The following is a 20,384-nucleotide window of genomic DNA, read 5'->3' on the forward strand; positions in this document are numbered from 1 at the left end:
GATAGATTCGACGCGCGTGGAGGCCGATTTGAGGGGCAAAGGCGTCGCGAGCTAGAGATTTAGCCGGTTCGAGGTGAGTAATGATTGTAAATGATGCTCTGAGGGTTTGAAACCCCGGATTTGCACATCGTAGTGCTATATTGAGGTGAGACACATACTTGATGACAAACGTGGGGTCGTGCACTATTGGGGATTGTGACTTGGTCTGTCCCGATTGATGATTTTACCGCGTATTTAACTGAAACTTTTTTACTATCTTCATGATTTGGGCTGATTGCCATATTTGGGCTTCGTGCCAACTATTTGAACCCTTCGGGGATTGTTGTTGATGTTTCCTCACTATTTTGATTCATACTTGAACTCAGTCATGTGTTTTCCACTGTTTTCAAAACTCAGCCAAGTTTGTTTTGCTTTAACGCTTGAAATGATCTTTCCAATAATATTTTGGGCTGAGTATCATGTTTTACTGTTGCCCGAGTGGCTTATGTGATTTTGATTGAGTAAGGCCGAGGGTCTGTGTTGTGAGGATACTTTTGGATCGGGCTGCATGCCGCAGCAGTGAGACACTGATACTGATATGAGGCCGAGGGCCTGAGATACATATATACGCCACGAGGTAGCTTGATTGACATGAGGCCTAGGGCCTAGATTTGATACCACAAGATGGCTTGATATTGCGCTTGGGCCGTAAGGGGCCTCTCCCGGAGTGTGCACACCCCCAGTGAGCACGGGTACCCATTATGATGTGAGATTGAGTCCAAGGGGCGAACCTTATATGCTTATCTTCTCTTATTTGCCTTCTTTTTACCTGTTTAAATTGTGTATTTGTGCCCGAGGGGCAGATTTCTATGCTTATCTGTACTAATTGTTTGCATTTATCTTCATAACGGTTGAAAAGATCATTTTTAAAGAAGTTTCCAACTGAGCTAAGATGTTTAAAGAAATTTTACAGCCTCACTGCTTTCTTACTGGTTTTGAACTGCTCCTATACAACATCCTAATATGCTTTACGTGATTTCTTACCATTAAGACTTTAGTTATGATTATTACTCATTGAGTTGGAGTACTCACTTTATTCCCTGCACCTTGTGTGCAGATTCAGGTATTTCTGGACCCGGTAGCGGGTATTGGCTGACCGGAGGCATAGTCGTCGGAGTTTAGTAGGGTAGCTGCCGGCGTTCGCAGCACCGCTTTTCTCCCTCTTCATTCATTAGTCTTGTTTTGTATATTTCAGACTTTTCAGTTGTATTTATTCCATAGTAGATGCTCGTGACTTGTGACACCCCGGTTTGGGTCGTGTCGGGTTATATTTCCGCTACTTATTATCATTAAATCATGTTTAGATTGCTTTATATTGTTTAACTGTCTTAAAAAGGTGAATTGGGTTTAGTTGGCTGGCCTTGTCTTCATGAGAAGCGCCATCACGACCGGGTTCGGGGTGGGGTCGTGACAATTTAATTGTAAGAGTATCGTTACATTATATAGCATACTATAATATTTTGTTTTTTATATTTTCAATTTGCCCCTCACGCTGGGTAAAAGCTTAAAGCAAATTAAAAGGAAAAAGGCAAGTGAATTTACGGGTAATAAGTATACTATTATAGTATATTGTATACTATTACAGCATACTGTTATAGTATATTGCATATTATTACAATATACTATAACTATATATTGTATACTATAATAGTATACTGTTGTAGTATATTATATACTGTAGCGGTATATTGTTATGTAACTGAATTTTTCTTCGATTATTACAATACACCATTGCAGTCTATTGTAAATTATAATAGTATACTGTTGCAGTATAGTTATATACTCCTACAGCATATTGTATACCATAGCAGTATACTATTTGGTAGCTATATACTATTTGATTTTCAGCTAAAAATTTCGATCTCAATCACCTCAAATCAGCTCCAAATGCTATCAAATTTCACTATAAACTTTTAAAAGGTATTACAAACAATATTTAACAGCACCCACTTTGAATCAAATAAGAAATCTTCAAAATAAAAATTTTAAGCTAAGGTAAAAGCAAGAGCTAGGGAAAGAACAATCAAGAAAAAGTGAAGCATAATTGAAACTAGCCAGAGGTCAACTTATCAGATAATCAGATCTAATTTCTTTTTGAAGAAGGATATAAGGGAAATGGAAGAACAATTTTGTAAGAACAAATTACAAGTAACTCAAGAAGTAGCAAATAAGGAAATAATTCAAGGATCTGGAGTTACTAAAATTAAGACTAAGCCTTCTTTTTCTTTTTGGGTCACTTTCATTCTCACTCTACAAAACCCAAACTACCCAAAAATAATAATTCCTCAAACTAACAATAATTCCTCAATTTTGACGAGAATATTTCAAGAAATCATATAGGTAATACTTTTTAGCAAAAATTTTGGTATTTCGTTATTGGTTTTTTGAATTTTTTGAGGTGGTGACTGTTGGATCTAGTAAAAAGGAGAAGATTTGAATATGTAGAAGAAACTAAAGAGATAAGGCTGAAAAATACATAAGGGATTTCAGAGAAAAAGGAAAATAACATGCATTGGGGAATTGTTGATATCAAGAAGAAAGAGAGAAGAGAAGAGAAGAGGCTGCACTCTTTTTGATTTTTCTTAGCTATTTTAATAGAATAAATGAATAACCGGATAAATAGTTTGGGACGCATGAATAGAAGTAGTAAATAGTTTGGGTCTGAGCATTAAAGGATAAATAGTTTGGAATTAATGGGTATACAGTGAGATTTTTCCTTTAATTTTCTTCTTTACTTGAAGCCCCGCCATATTAGCCCATAGAACAATTATATAACCCCTGACTGTTGCTCTTTACCCAACTCATTCATTCTTTCAAATATGTTAAAATACCACGTGCTAGCGAGTTTTCGGACTGGTCATTGAAAAATAGTCAGCATTTGCAAAATCATTAAAAAATAGTCACTATTTTTTGCAATACGGAAAGTTCCAGCATAATATACTGGAGATTGATGCACCAGTGTATGAACTTCCAGCATATTATGATGGAACTCTAACACGCGGAAAGTTCCAGCATAATATACTGGAGATTAGAGCACCTGTGTATGAACTTTTAGCATATTATACTGGACCAGTATATTATGCATGAAAGTCCAGTATATTATACAGGAGTTCCAGTATACTTATGCTTGAACTCCATTATAATATACTGGAGTTCCAGTATATTATAATGGAATTCCAGTATATTATGCTGGAATTCCAGTATATTATGCTGGAGTATTTTCCGAATTTTGAACAGTGTTTTCGTTTAGATTTATTTTTACATAAAAAGTAGCTAAATTTTGATTACTTTTGAAACTGTGGCTATTTTTAAATGACTACTTGTAAATCTGGCTATTTTTGAATTTATCCCATAAGTCATAATATTTAAACTTGTCTTTAATGTCAACGTATAATAACAAAGAATAAATATCTCATAAGTTAAAACGTGAATCTCATAAAAACAATTCGTTATTAGAATACCAATACGAATATGAAAATAACAAAGATTAGTATACGTCTCACATTAGTGATGGACATCCCTAGTCTTAAAATCAAACAATTTCATTTAATGTTATTACTTTATCCATTTCAGTTTATTTGGACTTACTTGACTGATAGGAGTTTGAGAAATAAATAATATCACTTGTAGTCTTTAAACATGCCATAACATTTGTCTGGTTACCATACTTTTGAAACTTATGATCTTAAACATACTATAAACGTATGTGATGATCAAAGCATCTCATCTCATTATGGACAAAAAAGATATTTTAAATTAAATGTACACTAATTTTAGATGGTTATACACATATTATACATGCAACATGTATATACATAGGCAGCTCAAGGGAAAGGCAGCACAAGCAATGGCTTAGGACCCCCAAATTTTGGGGGCCCCACTTTCCCTTGGTAGTAATTTTAATTTTTTTATATAAAAATTGAGTATGCTAATTTTAAAAAGTAAATAACTTAATACAAAAAAGAAAAGAAAATTTTAATTTATGACTAGCGCTGATAGTTGAGATTTTAATAATTTAAAGGGTATAAAGATATCTTTGAATTTTTTGTTTAGTGGGTAAAATTTAATTTTTTATTTAAAGGGTATAAAGATATCTTTTATTTTTGACAAGAGTGGGTTGTTTTAGTAGTGAGCACTCTCCACTCCCAACCAAAAGGTTGTGAGTTCGAGTTATCTCAAGAGCAAGACAGGGAGTTCTTGGAGGGTGGGAGCCGACGTTAAAGGAAATATTACAAGTAGAAGATAATACTTTGATCCGTATACTCAATAAGATAACAAGAATTATTTTTTGTTAAATACCTATCCTATAACAATTTTGCATTAGGATCAATAATGTATTAGGAGAATTTAAATGGATCGGATTAGCTATATTATCATTTTAAAAAGTTAAAAAAATAGATTTCAAACAAAAATATACAAATTTATTTTGTTAACAAATTAGGGCCCCTCATCGAGATTTTGCTTTAGGCCATCAAGAATGTTGGACCGCCCCTGTGTATATATGTATATGTATGTATGTATGTGTATATACGTTTGTCGACTATTTTTAATTAGTTTAGTGGTTGGATGACACCTATTTACTTTATTTCTCAATTCCCTCCCTTATGTTGAGTCTTTTCGTACCCAGCGTGTAATAGTTGTTCATTTGAAATCTTAACCACGACTTTTGTTTATGCTCATTATTCAGTATAACAGTCAAAGGAAGTGATAATTAAACTTCTAGTTGACTGCTGCTTAATCTCTAATTATCACATAATTTGACTTCTCCCCTTCATCTATATATATTTGCTTACCATGTTTTGCTCGATGTAACAGTCAATATCGCTGTAGTTTTTGCACTTGTTTCAAATTCCCAGAAAATGTTCGTTTATTGCACTTAAAGTTTGAAAAATCCAATAAATAAATTAAGAAAATAAATAGATTTTTTTTCCCCATAGCATACATCAACTCATAATTTTGGTGAATTTGCCACCATGCAACAATTGGGGCTTTTTGCTGAAAAGATGGTAGTTTATAACATTCTCCTCTTTAGCAAATTAAATATATAGTTCTAGATTCATATATTTTATATATCTTATTTTTGTTTATCATGATGGTGTCCGATTACCTGCTACCTCCCATCTGGAAAAGTACAATTTCTTAATCAATAGTGATTCGCGAGTCAGCTCCTCTAAATTGACCTCTTATGAAAAAAAAACATATCCTCTAAAACTAGCTTAATCTATCCAATATCTTGTATATGTAAATTAATTAAATTCCATTGTGCACGCTAAAAATTTGAAGTAAATGAATGTAATAATAATCACTTTTCTTAAGAGACCTTGACCCGTTAACCAACAAACCATACCATTTCCTTGAATTGAAAGGGATGGAATAATATATTACAGGGCTTGTTAGACAAAACCCTAACGAGAATCAAAGATGTGGCTGAACTGAAAAACATGAAAACCCTATACATGCAATAATAAAAGAACATACAAATTAAACACAGACACAAACTGAACTCCCACAGATAGCTGAGATAATATACAACATTTTCATCTTATTTAAGGTCAATATTATTTTTATAAACTTGTCATAATCACAGTAAGCTTATTTTTTAAGTCGCTTGTAGAGATGGCAATTAGGGATAATTCCACAAATTCTGGTACGCAGTATATTCAGCAGCAGCAGCAAAGTCCTCATCAGGTAGATTAAACCGCGGTGGACTAAGTAACATCCCTTCAGCCATATTTACAAGAACATTAGGCATATCAAATATCAAATCCTCATCCATAAACTCATAATTATTCTCAAACCCTAAATTCTCCGAAACCAATTTACTCTTCTGATCATGTACTTCTCTACGTGCTAATAACGCGTCTCCAGCTGCCCCTACAGCTGCAGCTGCACTGGCTGCAGCTGCCTGAATATCACGAGGCGAGCTCGTGGCAGGAACAGGTAAAGAGGCAGCTGAATTCGGGAAATTAAGGTCAGTATCACGACCTTTAAGCGCGATTGCTGCCACGTCATAAGCCACCGCTGCCATTTCAGCTGTGGGAAACGTGCCGAGCCAGATTCTGTTAGGTGATCGTGGCTCCCGAATTTCTGACACCCATTTTCCGCTACTCTTTCTTCGCCTTATTCCTCGATAAACAGGATGACGCCCCGAATAATTATCCGGGGCAGTAGCACTGCCCCCGATATTAGTATTGCTTCCACCATAAGTCGCCATTTAATATTAGGGTATCGTTTTCTTTTTCGAGAACTAATAGAAGGTTCTGGGAAAGAGATGAAATTGAATTGGATTAAGGTAGCCATTTAAGAAAGGGAAGATTTTGAGGATAACAGGTTGAGGAAAGCTGAAAATTGGAGGTGCAAGCCAGTTGTTGATGAACTTGCGAGAGTAGTGTGTGAAGGATTTTGGGTGTAAGCCAGAAATGTGTTGGAGATGTGGGTTGGATACCGTTTTCACTAAGTGTTAGTAGAAGTTAGAAAACAGTGACCTTATATACATAATTAAGGATGAGGATTAAAAGTTCTTTTTCAAGAATTATTCTACTGAAGTGATAAAAGTGGGAAGTTTCAAGAATGTCAAAGAAATGTTGACAAGACATTTGTGGCTCAATGATGCCAAAGTCTCCCGAGGTTTATTCGGGATTTAAATTTTATGGATTCGATAGATAGTTGTACTAGTATTATTTTTGTATTTCCTTATTCTTAGATTTTTATTACTATCTAAAAAAAATTTTGATTCAGTTTTCTTATTATCTTGTTGTTGTTATTGGTTCCTTTTCCATGACTTCTTTACTATTGTATTTCTTTTTCTAAACGGCTATAATTATGCTTTCCTTGAGCCGAAATCTATCAAAAACAACTTTTGTATGGGTAAGATTTGCGTACTCACTACTCTTCATAGATCCCACTTGCAGGATCATATTATATATATTATTATTGTGGCAATTAGTTCATAGTTTGTCTTAGTCATACAACGTTATCGACATGTTGTATCTTGGAGGGAACATGTTAAAAGTATTATTATTGGATCATTATAAATATACTATGGTAGGCTTAGATCTGCCTAAAGATAAAATTTTCATGGGGTGACCAATTTTCACTCAACTATTTAAGCAATATTCAAAAAAAAAAAAATTTAAAAAAAAATCAAAATTAAACTTATAGCAAGTGTTAGCAAATTTCAAATAAAACATGCATGCTCCTTAATTAAACTTCAAACAAAACTTCAAAATATTGAGGTGAATGGTCCATGGTGCGTTGGGGGTGATTTCAATGTCATTCTAGACCCAGATGAGAAAAAAGGTGGCAGACCACATAGAATGAGTAAAAGTCTTGATTTCAATACTTATATGGATAAATGTGGAGTGATGGATTTGGGATTTATTGGGCCAAAGTTTACATGGTGTAACAATTGGGAACCTAGAAGAAGAATATGGAAGAGGCTTGACATAGTGTTTATCAATGATCAATGGTCTTAGGTTTTTCAAAACAGCACAGTCAATCACTCGGCTACAATTGGGTTTTATCATAGGCCTATTCTAATTCAATGTCATGATCCTAACCAACGGGGGCCTAAATATTTCAAGGTTTTAGATTTCTGGACTAATCAACCTTCTTTTTTGCAGGTAGTAGAAGAAGTCTGGAATAATCAAGTTCATGGAGATCCTTTATGGAGACTTCAACAAAAGCTCAAAATGCTTAGTAGAAGGATGACTCAATAGTCTAAAGAAGACATTGGCAATGTCTTTGATCAAGTCCAGTATTAAAAAAACAAAATTAAAGACCATAGGGGTCAATGGATTGGAGGAGATTCTAACATTGGCAAAGCAATTGTTCACCATTTTCAATAGTTCTTTAATATCAAACACCACTTCAGTGATCAAGATATCATCAAATGTATCCTTCAGTGTATTAATGATGATGACAATGAAACCCTTACTGCCATTCCTGACACTGAAGAGATTAGAGATGTTGTATTCAACATGAGTCCTGCTAGTGCAGCTGGGCCGGATGGTTATAATGGGAAATTCTTTCAAACATGATGGGATATCATTAAGGATGATATTACTGATTTTGTTCAAGATGTCTTCAATGGTAGGAGACTTACCAAGTTTTTTTTCTCATACATGCCTTGCTCTTATTCCTGAAGTGGACTCTCCTAGTAGTTTCTCGGATTTGAGACCTATTAGTTTGAGTAACATTACGGCCAAGATTATCTCCAAAATCCTTTCTAGAAGACTGAATCCTATTCTAGGGAAGCTCATATTCGAGAATCAGAGTGACTTTGTCAAAGGTAGATTGATCACTGAAAATATTTTCTTAGCCCAGGAGATTGATCAAGGTGTAGAAGAACAGAGGAGGCAATGTTATTATAAAGCTTGACATGGCAAAAGCTTACGACAGAATTTCATGGACCTTTCTGATGGCAGTAATGAGGAAATTTGGCTTCTCCGAAAATTGGATTGACCTTATCCGGGGACTTTTAGAAGGAATATGATACTCTATCATCATAAATGGGGCAAGAACTGATTTTTTCACATTTACTCAGGGCCTCAAACAAGGGATCCTTTATCCCCTTCTTTGTTTATTATTGGAGCTGAGGTTCTTTCAAGATCTCAAAGAGAGCTGAATGATTTTATTAGTTTCACTCCTTTTAGCATGGATCACAGAGGGACAATAAATTAACCATTTAGCTTATGTCGATAATATTGTTATTTTATGTGGAGGTAACAACATGACTATCAAGATCATTAAAAAGGTGATTGACAGATATGAAAAGGCATCTGGGCATAAAGTTAATAATGACAAGAGTTTCTTTATCACAACTTCTCACACTTGTGCCACCAGAATCAATAGAACCAGAAATGCCATTGGCTATATGGATAAGTATTTCCCATTCTCTTATTTGGGGTGCCCTATATATTATGGAAAAAAGACAAGCAATCTCTTTGATGGTATGCTCTCCAAAATTATCAAAAAACTCAATGGATGGTGTCGCACCTCCTTTTTCCGCCCCCGCGAGGGTGAAGGAGTTTTCTCCAATTAAAGGACAGTGGAAACGGGATTTGTTTGTTTATTTCAGAGTCGCCACTTGGGAATTTTAAGGCGTCCCAAGTCACCAATTTTAATCCTTGAATCGAGGAGAATATGACTCTGTTTATTATTCTGCGAACCAGAAATTCTGAGTAAGGAATTCTGTTAATCCGGAAGAAGGTGTTCGGCATTTCCGAATTCCGTGGTTCTAGCACGGTCGCTTAACTGTTTTTATTCTTGGCTTAATTATCTCGATTTTACATTTTTTATTGCATGATTTTGTTATCGCTTCTGTTTAGATTGTTTATAATTAAAGACCCTTCTTCGAATCGAATCACGCATACGTGTATTCGTTTTATATATTATATATTTTTTAACGTGAAAAATCGTGTCACGCGTACGTGTACACAATGATATTGATAATATATTTATTATAAAATAATTATTTTTTTTCGAAATTGTGTTTTAAATAAAATCAAGAACATTCGCACTTTTTGTATGATTAAGTAGTGAACCGCACATCTCGGGTTTTATGAAATTAATTTAAGATCCTCCGATGAATCTCTTTTTATTAAATGTTTGCTCGAAGTTGCGCGAACGCATAATCCGAATTGCCTTTAGAAGTATAATCAAGTCACGCGAACGCATCCCTAATTATGCAAATATTCTTGACAGTAATATAAATTCTCTACAAATGTTTATTGCATCCATGTATTTTTAAATGTAAGAGTCATGGAGAATCACCGGTTGGGATGCCACCAAATTTCTTGACAAAGAATTCAAAATTTATTAGGCGTTGACTGCGAGTTATATTTTACATGTATGAATTATATACCTAAAAACTATTCAAATTTTAAAGAATTAATGATATGAAAAAGAAACAAACAACATGTAACTAAAAATACTACTATTTTTATCGTGGATACAACATTAATATATCCAAAATCGAATCGCATATAAAACTGGAAAAAGAATTAATTTGATAAACAAATTAATAGTTTCTGAAGAATTTTCATTGTTATATTTAATGCGAACTCTATTTCTACATATCCTTGACATAAAATGTTGCAATTCGTGCTTATAAATCCCATATCCTTCTCATATACTTGTTTTTCCAAAGTTATAATTGTTTGGTTAATTTGTTTACAATGGTAGATAAGAATCAAGTTGATAAGAAAGAGAACTATTATACAAATTGATTCAATAAAATTGCATCACATGCAATATAGTTGTACGTTTGAACCATTCCTAATATTCTAAACTCGTAACGAATTATATCAACTCACCTTTCACTTATGGTTATACATGTAACTGTTATCACGCCATGTACGAACAACATACAAATTTCATCAATCTAGCTTTAAATAAAATCGGACTTTTGTGACAAAATATGCTAGTAATGTAGTTTCTTGATACTTCCATACTATTCCATATTTAGCCAACAATATCATAAGATTTAATTAATGGCTAGCTTTCTGCCATGTTCCCTATCTTATAATTTGAATATAGCTATACTTAATGAAATTCTGAAATAAATAACATTATTACAAAGCTTATGCGAATTTCAAAAGGATGATTAACTAACAGTTCTCACATCAAATGTAAGCTACTATATTAACCAGCTGAAACAAAACTGAAATTTAAACTAATAGATTTAAACGAGTAAAAGACATAATTATAATTCCGAACTTCATTTATTTGGCAATGTTGAAGCTTTCCACAACATGAGTCTAAAATATATACCTGATATTGGAAGCAAAAGAAAATGAAGATGAGAATCAGCAGTAGTAATAACAGTACAACAGCAACAACTGCCCAGCAACAGTAACAACCCAGTAACAGACCGGTGGAGTAGTAATCCCAAAAAAAACAAAAGCTTCAAGCTTTGATGAAACAACAATTAATTCTGATTTCAAACAATGAAAGAAAGCAGAATATTTTTTTTAGTTTTTAGTTTGAAAGTTTAAATATTTTTCGGAATTTTCTCCCTCTTAAATGTTCAGCCTTTTTTCTCTCTCTTATTTTTTTCTTTCAGATTCGTTTCTCTTATCTGTGTTTTTTTTTCTCTCGTATCTCCCCCTTTCTATTCTGATTTCAAGACTTCTTATAACCCATCCCATAAATCTTTCAATTAATTAAAATCAATACTTTTTTCTCTACCCAACCCATTATCTTCCCACTCATCCTCATTACATTAAATAAACATATCACACCACCCCATTATATTTTGTCCCCCATGCCTAACATAAAATAATACAAGATTCCCCCCACTAAATTTTGTCTTGTCCCCCCTTTATATTAAATAACCATATCACAACCCACCCCAATTACATTTTGTCCCCCATGCTTCATATAAACAATTACAAAATGTACAATTCCTAAACTACCCCTCCGACCTTACTGAAATTACCAAACTACCCCTGAACGTACTGCAAATTACCAAACTACCCATCAGCTATAACACATCAATTAATCAAACTTAACCAAAATATAGACAATATGATTAATTTCTAACAATGTTCAAACAACAAATTTCATGAACATGATTTCTTCAACATTTCAACAACAAATCACATGAACATGATTTCTTCAACATTTCAACAACAAATCACATGAATACAAATTGAACAACAAAGAACAACTAAAATTTGATTGAACAATATTTTAGCAACAAACAATCCTATTTTCGGATTCAACAACAACAACAAACAAGTATATTTAGATTTCTAAATTCAATAATATTGAACTTAAAATCAACTACTCTAACAACATTACAACAAACAATTCCTATCTTAAACTTAAACAAGATTATGAGACAAATTCAAGAAATAATCATAAATGATAAACAAGAAATCAAACTATACAAAATTCGGATTCAAGATCATCCAAACAAAGTATGAACATGAATGAATCTATTTTAACACAACAAACATGACGGATTAAAACGATTAAATCAATATATTTCCTTTAACACAACTAAATTCTTTTTAGACAAATAACAAGATCGACGAATAAACAATTATGAACTTAAGCTTGAACTTAACAATATTAACAATTTCTAACAATACATAAACACATGAAACAAATTGAAGAAATAGTTAATTAAATTTCAATTTGAATCTAACAAACATTAAACTAACAAATTCTTACCTAAACAATAAAACAAACATGAAATAAACATGAAAACAAATTAATTAATTTACCATTTGAATCTGAAAATTAAAATCAACAAAACACATGAACAAACTAGAAAATTATTTCAAACGATAGACATGAATAAAGCAAGGATCGAACATTTATCGACTTTTACTTCGAAAAATATAAAAACGAAATAGGGACAAAATAAAACTCAAAAACAACTAACCGGAGATGAATCAACGACGAACTTCGATTGTAAACAAATCTGTCCAAGCCTCGACCAAAGCTCGAACGAAGGACGACGAAGACGAAGAAGAAGTAGAAGCAGCCCGCAGCTACTGCCGCGACGAGCAGCAGCAGCAGTCCATCCAACACCTGCTGCGACGAGCAGCAGCAGCACGACGTCGAGAAGCAGCATGAAGCAGATGCCCCGGCAGCAGCACGACGTAGGAAGCAGAAGCAGCGGCGGAGGAAGGAGGAGAAGTAGCGGCGACGAAGCTGGAAGACTCAGTCGCGACAGCAGCCATGGCGACTTCCTGTTTTTGGAGGAGGAAATAACGCAGTGACATTTGTATTGAAGTGAGGAAGAAGAAGCAGTAGGGTCAGCCATGGACGTCAAGCTCAAGCTTGAGCTCGACGAGCTTCATCAATGGCGGATAGGGCTAGGAAATTCGGACGAAGAAGAAGGAGATGAAGACGATGTAGCCATGGGTGGTCGGAGAGCAGCTTCGTTGCTGCGTCAACTGTTGGATGAAGGGTGGTCGACGGGCGGACATGAGAGGGCAACTTGGAACTTGAGGAAGAAGAAGAAGATAGGGAGGGGGGTGGCGGATGTTTAGGTTTTTTAGGGTTTGTTTTTTTTTTCTTTTGTTTTGTTTTACAAGATAGGGGGTGTTGGGTTATGGACTGGGTCGACCCAGTTCGAAATGGACTGGGTCGTAGGGAAGATTGGACCATTTTTTGGGCCTGTGGCTTGAAATCGAAGAAGAGGCCCAATTCCGACTTTCTTTATATTTTTGCTCTCTTTTCTTCTTTTATTTTTCTAAAACTAAATTATAAAAATACTTAAACTATTATTAAGAATTAAATTAAGTTATAAAAGCGCAAATTAACTCTCAATATCAATTAACGCACAATTAAATAATAATTAAGCATAAAATTGTATATTTGGACATTAAATGCTAAAAATGCAAACGATGCCTATTTTGTAATTTTATTTTTTGTAAAACAAATTTAATTACTAAAAATTGTAGAATTAAATCCTACATGAAAAATGCGACATATTTTTGTATTTTTATTAATTTAACAAATAAACATGCACAGACAAATACAAATAATTATTCAAAATATCACAAAATTGCACACCAAGAAAAATTACTTTATTTTTGAATTTTTTTGGGAGTAATTCTCATATAGGGCAAAAATCACGTGCTTACAGATGGCAAACCAATATGTTGTCTTCTGGGGGAAGAATAATCTTGATCAAACATGTTTTGCAATCCCTTCCCACCTATATTTTGTCTGTGATGAATCCTCCTAAAGGAATTACTAAGCTCATGGAGAAACACTTTGTTATTTTTTTCTAGGGTTCCAATGAAGATAAAAATAAATATCATTGGTCTTCATGGAACAATCTATGTCTCTCTAAAGATGAGGGAAGAGCTGGTGTTAGGAAAATGGAGAACATCATTGACACACTTAGCATTAAAATGTGGTGGAGATTTAGAACTCAGTCTTCTCTTTGGACCACCTTTCTCAAGAGTAAATACTGCAAAAGAGCTCATCCGGTGAACAAAGGTCTTAATCCAGCTGATTCTCATATATGGAGAAACATGTTAAAGATCAGAGACAAAGCAGAATATAACATTAGATGGGAAGTTAAAAAGGGTAGTTGTAGCTTCTGGTGGGACAACTGGACCGACAAAGGCATTAGCCAATCTTGTACAAGGTGGTGGGAGGTCTGCTAAAGTACAGGTGAAACAGTTCTTGGATAATGGAGAATGGAATATTGACAAACTTAATGAATTTCTCCCTGTTCATCTTACTGATTGCATTGCTCAAGTGGATATTGGAGATCCTAATGAAGATGATTTCCTTGTTTGGATTATTTCTAATGATGGGAACTTTTCTTCTTATTCAGCATGACATTCTACTAGATTTAAAAAGTAAAAGAATAATTTTATAAACAAAATCTGGCATAAGTCTATCCCCTTTAAAATCTCTTTTATCACTTGGAGAATTTTTAAAAATAGATTGTCGTTTGATGATGTTATAGGCAGATTTGGCACTAGTATCATTTCCAGATATTATTGTTGTTCTTCTGCACAGGTAGAGATATTGCAACATGTCTTCAACAGTAATGATGCTGCCAACTTCATTTGGAATCTATTGAGAATGCACTTGGAATCAAGCACCAACAAGAACCTATAATTGCTACCTTCAAGAGATGGTAGGAGACAAGACCTAACAATAAAGTGCATAATAAAATCCTCAAATAGCTCTCATGGTCATATGTTGGGAATTTTGGAAGTAGAGAAATGCGTATAGATATGGAAAGCAGAAGAAGTTTCAGCTAAACACCATGAGACATCAAAGCATTTGGACCTTAAAAGCAACAATTTCTAACCATGCTCCTGGTGACTATAATCAACTGGAATGGCCCTTATTATGTGATAAAATTGAGAGACTCAAACCATCGCAAAAATGGATGCAAGTCACATGGGAACCCCCTTTGCCGGGATCTGTCAAGGTTAATACTGATGGTAGTTTTAGGAAGGAAAGTGGAAAAGCAGGCATTGGAGGGGTGGTTAGGGACTGCCATGGTGATATTATGGCCTTTTCTATACCTATCAGTTGTGATAGTAACACTATGGTGGAGGCTAAAGCAGCTGAGTTTGGAGGAAAATGGTGTAGCCAAAATGGATACACTAATTTTTCTCTCGAACTTGACTCAATAGTTATTGATGATATGCTTACCGAAAGAGGCACCAACAATGTGAAGATCAAGCTAGTAATTGACAGAGCCTCCTACATTGTTAAACATGCTAGAGTTAATGTCAAGCACTGCTTCAGAAAAGGTAATCAAGTAGCAGATTGTCTTGCAAAATTGGCTACCATCACAAGTCAGAGGAGAGTTTCATTCATTCCAACAACTGCCCAGTAGTGCAAAAGGACCTTTCCTCTTAGATAAATGACAGCTTCCTAGTATAAGGACAAAGTATGAAAAATCTAATTTCTTTGTTAGTTAATATGTTCATAGATTCTCAGGAATGAGGGCTTATATCTGAACCTCCTTTCCTGTTATTTTTGGGTGATGGTATCACCGTTGTTGTATTTTCTGAGGTAAGGTCTAGTCCCCCTCTTGCGATTTTTTGAATACAACACAACCTAGACGGCTGTCTGGAAATTTTAATTTTAAAAAAGACCAATCTTAAGTTGAATAGTGGAATTCGCCCTCGATTGGACTCTCGGTACAAGCTTGGTTGCGAATAAAGAAGAGAACAAATGAAGAACACTTTGAACAATGGCTAGAAGACAAGAGTAAACTTTTTTATTGCTTTGATTTGCGTGTCACAGTATCAGAATAAAGAAAACTTTCGTAGTTTATACAGTAGAAAAATTTCAGTCTTAGTACACTCATATCGGCTATCGATCTATACACTTTAGAGAGCAAGCTAAGATATGCAATTTGCACATCAATCTGGTAACAGAAGATAATCCTATTGAAACAAAAGGTAAAGCTTTTAATCAATATTTCTTTTGAATTAGTGGCTTAATTAGGTGTGCTTATGCTTTCTACTGCAAACCATTCCTTTCTCTCTCTATAATAATAATCCTTATAGTTTTCAAGTACCTATCGTAGAAAGAATTATTTGATTTGTGCAACCTCACCAATATTACGTTGGCCTCAATATAGGATCTATTTTTTTTCTTTTATATTCCTCTGTCGGGCATGCCCTCCTCTATATATGTATACATATATATTAATAAATTTATAAATAAATAAAAACCAAGAAGAGAGAAGAAGTGAAAACAAGACATGGGACAAACATCACTAATCAGTTACTCCAATAATTTTCCCGAGGAACAAAAGCCTCCTTCAAAAGTCTTTGCACCACTAACCCTAGTTTTCAGCTATGTGACACACATGAAGGGAACATCCAAAACATCCGAGGGGTGATTTGCACAAATAGGACACTTCGGTGTCATTCTTGATTTTTTTACCATGGTTGCCCAATGGGAAATTTTTTAAGTTTATCAAGTGTTTCATGGGCGGCTCTTTCATAAAGCAAGTAAAACAACCGTTTTAGGTCCCATATTTGTTGGGTCCCTTTTTTATTACACATAATAGATTATGTATAAGTTTAATAAAGAGTGTCACACCTCCTTTTTACGCGCCCGAGGGGGGCATGGGGAGTTTTTTCCAATTAAAGGACAATCGAAACGAGATTTATTTAATTATTTCAGAGCCGCCACTTGGGAGATTTAGGGTGTCCCAAGTCACCAATTTTAATCCCGAATCGAGGAAAAGAATGACTCCATATTATAGTCTGCGTACCAGAAATCTGGATAAGGAATTCTGTTAACCCGGGAGAAGGTGTTAGGCATTCCCGAGTTCCGTGGTTCTAGCACGGTCGCTCAACTGTTATATTTGGCTTGATTATCTGATTTTATACAAATATGAACTTATGTGCCAATTTTATCTTTTAACCGCTTTCATAATTATTGTTTTATAAGAATGTGAACATCGCTTAAAATATATCTTTGGACTGTGTCACATGAAATGCACCCACAATCCGAAACATATTTTATTTGATGTTTTAGGATTTGGATTTGGGTCGCATGAAATGCGCACCCGAGCTTAAGAAAGTAAATTATTAAACACGCGCCTAAAGAGACTATCGCGTTATTATTTTGCGGAGGCCGCGAAATTCGCTAAACGACCCTCCTGAATTCTAAGTAATTTTAAACAAGTATTTACTGAGGGCCCCGCAATTTGTATTTTTATTCGGCGAGGCTCATCTCATTCTTATTTTTTAAAGAATTTGCAACGTCATGGAAATGCATCTCGGGCCACGCCACAATCAATGCGCCCGTGACTAGAGACATATTTCGACTCCGTTGAGATTTGGATTTGGGTCACATAAATGTGCACCCGAGTTTAGGGAGATAACATTATTAAAGGCGCGCCTAAAGCAACTAGCGCATTATTATTTTGGGGTAGGGCCGTGAAATTTGTTAAACGGCCCATCCCGGAATCTAAGTATTTAATACATATATTTTGTGAGGGCCCCGCAATTTGTCCCTTTTATTCAGCGAGGCTCGTCTCATTTTATTCTTTATTATTACTATTATATTTTTTTTATTTTATATTTTTTTTATTTTTTTTAAAAAAAATACCATTTTTACGCCTTTAACAATACTAAACCTTACGGCTTCTTTACAACTACAATCTCGTAACTTGTCAAGATTTGATAAAAGAAGTTAAGCGAATGAGTGTTTCGGGCGTAGTAACAACAGGTACTAATACTAATTTTGTCCAAATAAACTAAGACAATGAAGGGACGAGCGAATCAACGTCAAACTGTGTCTTAGGATTACTAATACAACTAAATCAAATGACATCAAGTAAACAATAATAACATAACACAAAAAATGAACTAAAATGCATACGATGAAACATAAGCAGAAAATTATCATATCAATTGATATATTGCAACTTCAAACATTGAACGTAAAATTTCTTTAATCCAATACATCGAGGCTTACTAACCTGAATAAACAGAAACGCATAGAGCCATGGACCGAACCCCTACAGCGACCTCTACGGATAACCTCGACCGGGAAACCATAGAAAAGGTTATCAAAGCTCGGACGGAATAGCTCGTGCCGGAAACTCGAACCCGAACGGACTAACAATGAGTCATGGCTACAACCGACTTTTCCAGGCGGTCATTTGGGCGTGGGGGAGCTGAACGGAACAGCAGCGATGGTTGTTCCGGCGTGAGGGAGTGTCACGACTGGTTTTGGACGTGAGGGAGTGGAGGGCTACTGACGTTTTGACGATGCTACTTGCCGGACTGGTTTGGGTGGAGCTGGAGCTCGTGGCGGATGGCAATGGTGGTTGACGGAGGTGCGACTGGTTCGTGATGGAGGTTGTTTTTGTTGGTTGTTATGGCGTTCGGACAGTGGGTCGGGGGCAGCGACGACGACGGTGGAGTATGATCGTTTGGGCAGTGGTCGACGGACTGGTTGCGAGATGAGGAAGACGATGGCGAACGATGGTCGACGGGCGCGAAGGAGTGAATGTCGCAGCTGGTTTTTTGGTCGTTCGGACAGTAGGGGGTGTGGGCAGTGGTGTTGAGGCGTTGGGGAAGGGAGGTCCGACTGGTTGGGGTGATGGTTATGGCGTGGAGGTGACGGGGGGGGGGGGTTTAATGGTGGTGTTCCGGCGAGGGGGAAGTGACGGGGTGGTGGTGTCCGGTAGGGTTTTCTCTTCTTCTTCTTTGTGAAGAAGAAGATGAACAGTGGGCAAAAGGAATTGTTTTCCGTTTTTTTTTCTTTTTCTGACCAAAATCCAAAAGTCCCCTCTTTCAAAGTTTTGTCCGTGTATTTGTATAGTCTCTGCCCAGAAAAATGAGCCCCACGCGTGGTGGGGTTCGAGGCATATGTCCCCCACGCGTGGTGGGGTTCCCCACGTGTCCTGGACACGGTTTATTATGGGCTAGGTCCGAAAATTAGGCCTAAAACCGGGTAGTTTAAACCCGAATATTATTCTTTTGCCAGGACCCGAGAAATAGGAACACGTTGCTTAACTAGTCCTATGTAAGCAAAATAACTACCAAAAATAAGACTAGTATTTAAACAAAACTATATCTTTTTAAATATTTTTCAAGGTTTAAAATAGCTACAAAATATTAATAAAACTATTTGTAATTTTCGTTTTTAAGATAAAATATGAAGTAATTTTTTTGTATTTTTCAAAGTTAAAATGACTATAGAATATTAATAAAACTTATATTTTTTTGTAATTTTCGTCCTTTAATAAAGACAAAAATATGAAGTAATATTTTTTGTATTTTTCAAAATTATAATGACTGCAAACATTAATAGAACTATATTTTTTGTAATTTTCGAATTTATATAAAGTACCAAAATAAAGTACAATTTTTTTTGTATTTTTCAAGTTTATGAGAAATACATAAACTAAAATTATATATATATTTTTTGTGATTTTTCTTTTGAGCAACGAAATAAAGTAAAATAGTTAAAATGACTATATTGGACCCAATTTCACATATTCACGCAAAAAATGTGAAAATTCTCGGGGAGGGTCAAAAATCACGTGCTTACAGCTGCCCCTCTTTGACTGGAAACACGAAGAGTTTTCCGACAAAGAACGACTAAACGTGTTTTTGACCCGACCATTACTTGGACGGACTACACTTAAGGAAAGGGAGGGAATGTGACCGAGCCCTGGTATCTGAGCTGCCTACATATCCTTGGTTATACAGGAATCAGGCCACGTGTAGTTCGGGATGAGAGAGATAGTGAAGTGTACCGAGGTGAAGAGCCGATCGAGGTGCCGTTCCGTTGAGGTTCCGGTCCGCGGTCCTGTCATTACAACAAAAATGAAAACTGAAAAAGACTAACTAAGCCTATCAGCTACTAGTTACAAGGATTCCTATCTCTTAAGTCTTCTGAAACTTGGTCTTGAGTCTTGAATGGTGCTTCATACAGACTTTGGATTTGAATCTTGATACTTGTGATTTTTCCTAGTAAGGTTTTAATGAGGCACATTATCTTTTAATGAACATCCAAGGGGGAGTGTTATAAATATATTATATTATGGATGTTCATTTAGTACTCCGTTGTAAATAAGCTTCCTGAAGAAGCTTATCCATATGGGACTCCACCGTAAATATGTTTATCTATTTAAGTACTCTATTGGAAATAAGCTTCCTGAAGAAGCTTATCACTTCGATACCCGGTTATGGATAAACATTACCCCCGGTAGAAGATTATCCATACCGGGTATAATAAGCTTATCCTTTCAGTACCCAGTTATGGATAAATATTATCCCCGGTAGAAGATTATCCATACCGGGTATAATAAGCTTATCCTTTCAGTACCCAGTTATGGATAAACATTACCCCCGGTAGAAGATTATCCATAC

The 20,384-nt window shown here is 35.3% G+C and overlaps 1 protein-coding gene across 1 annotated transcript; it reads right to left on the reverse strand.

The window, feature by feature from the left end:
- Positions 1–5,662: 5,662 nt before the first annotated feature.
- LOC104240119 (ethylene-responsive transcription factor ERF024-like) lies at positions 5,663–6,253 on the reverse strand. Its single transcript, XM_009794900.2, has one exon. It carries the CDS (start codon positions 6,251–6,253, stop codon positions 5,663–5,665), a length of 591 nt encoding a protein of 196 aa, XP_009793202.1.
- Between the last annotated feature and the right edge of the window lie 14,131 nt (positions 6,254–20,384).

Source organism: Nicotiana sylvestris, chromosome 7 (genome assembly GCF_000393655.2).
Source record: "Nicotiana sylvestris chromosome 7, ASM39365v2, whole genome shotgun sequence".
NCBI classification, from domain to species: Eukaryota; Viridiplantae; Streptophyta; class Magnoliopsida; order Solanales; family Solanaceae; genus Nicotiana; species Nicotiana sylvestris.

What these genes read in the sequence shown, in the direction of transcription:
- LOC104240119 (XM_009794900.2), bottom strand. Translation starts at nt 6,253, where the DNA reads ATGGCGACTTATGGTGGAAGCAATACTAATATCGGGGGCAGTGCTACT.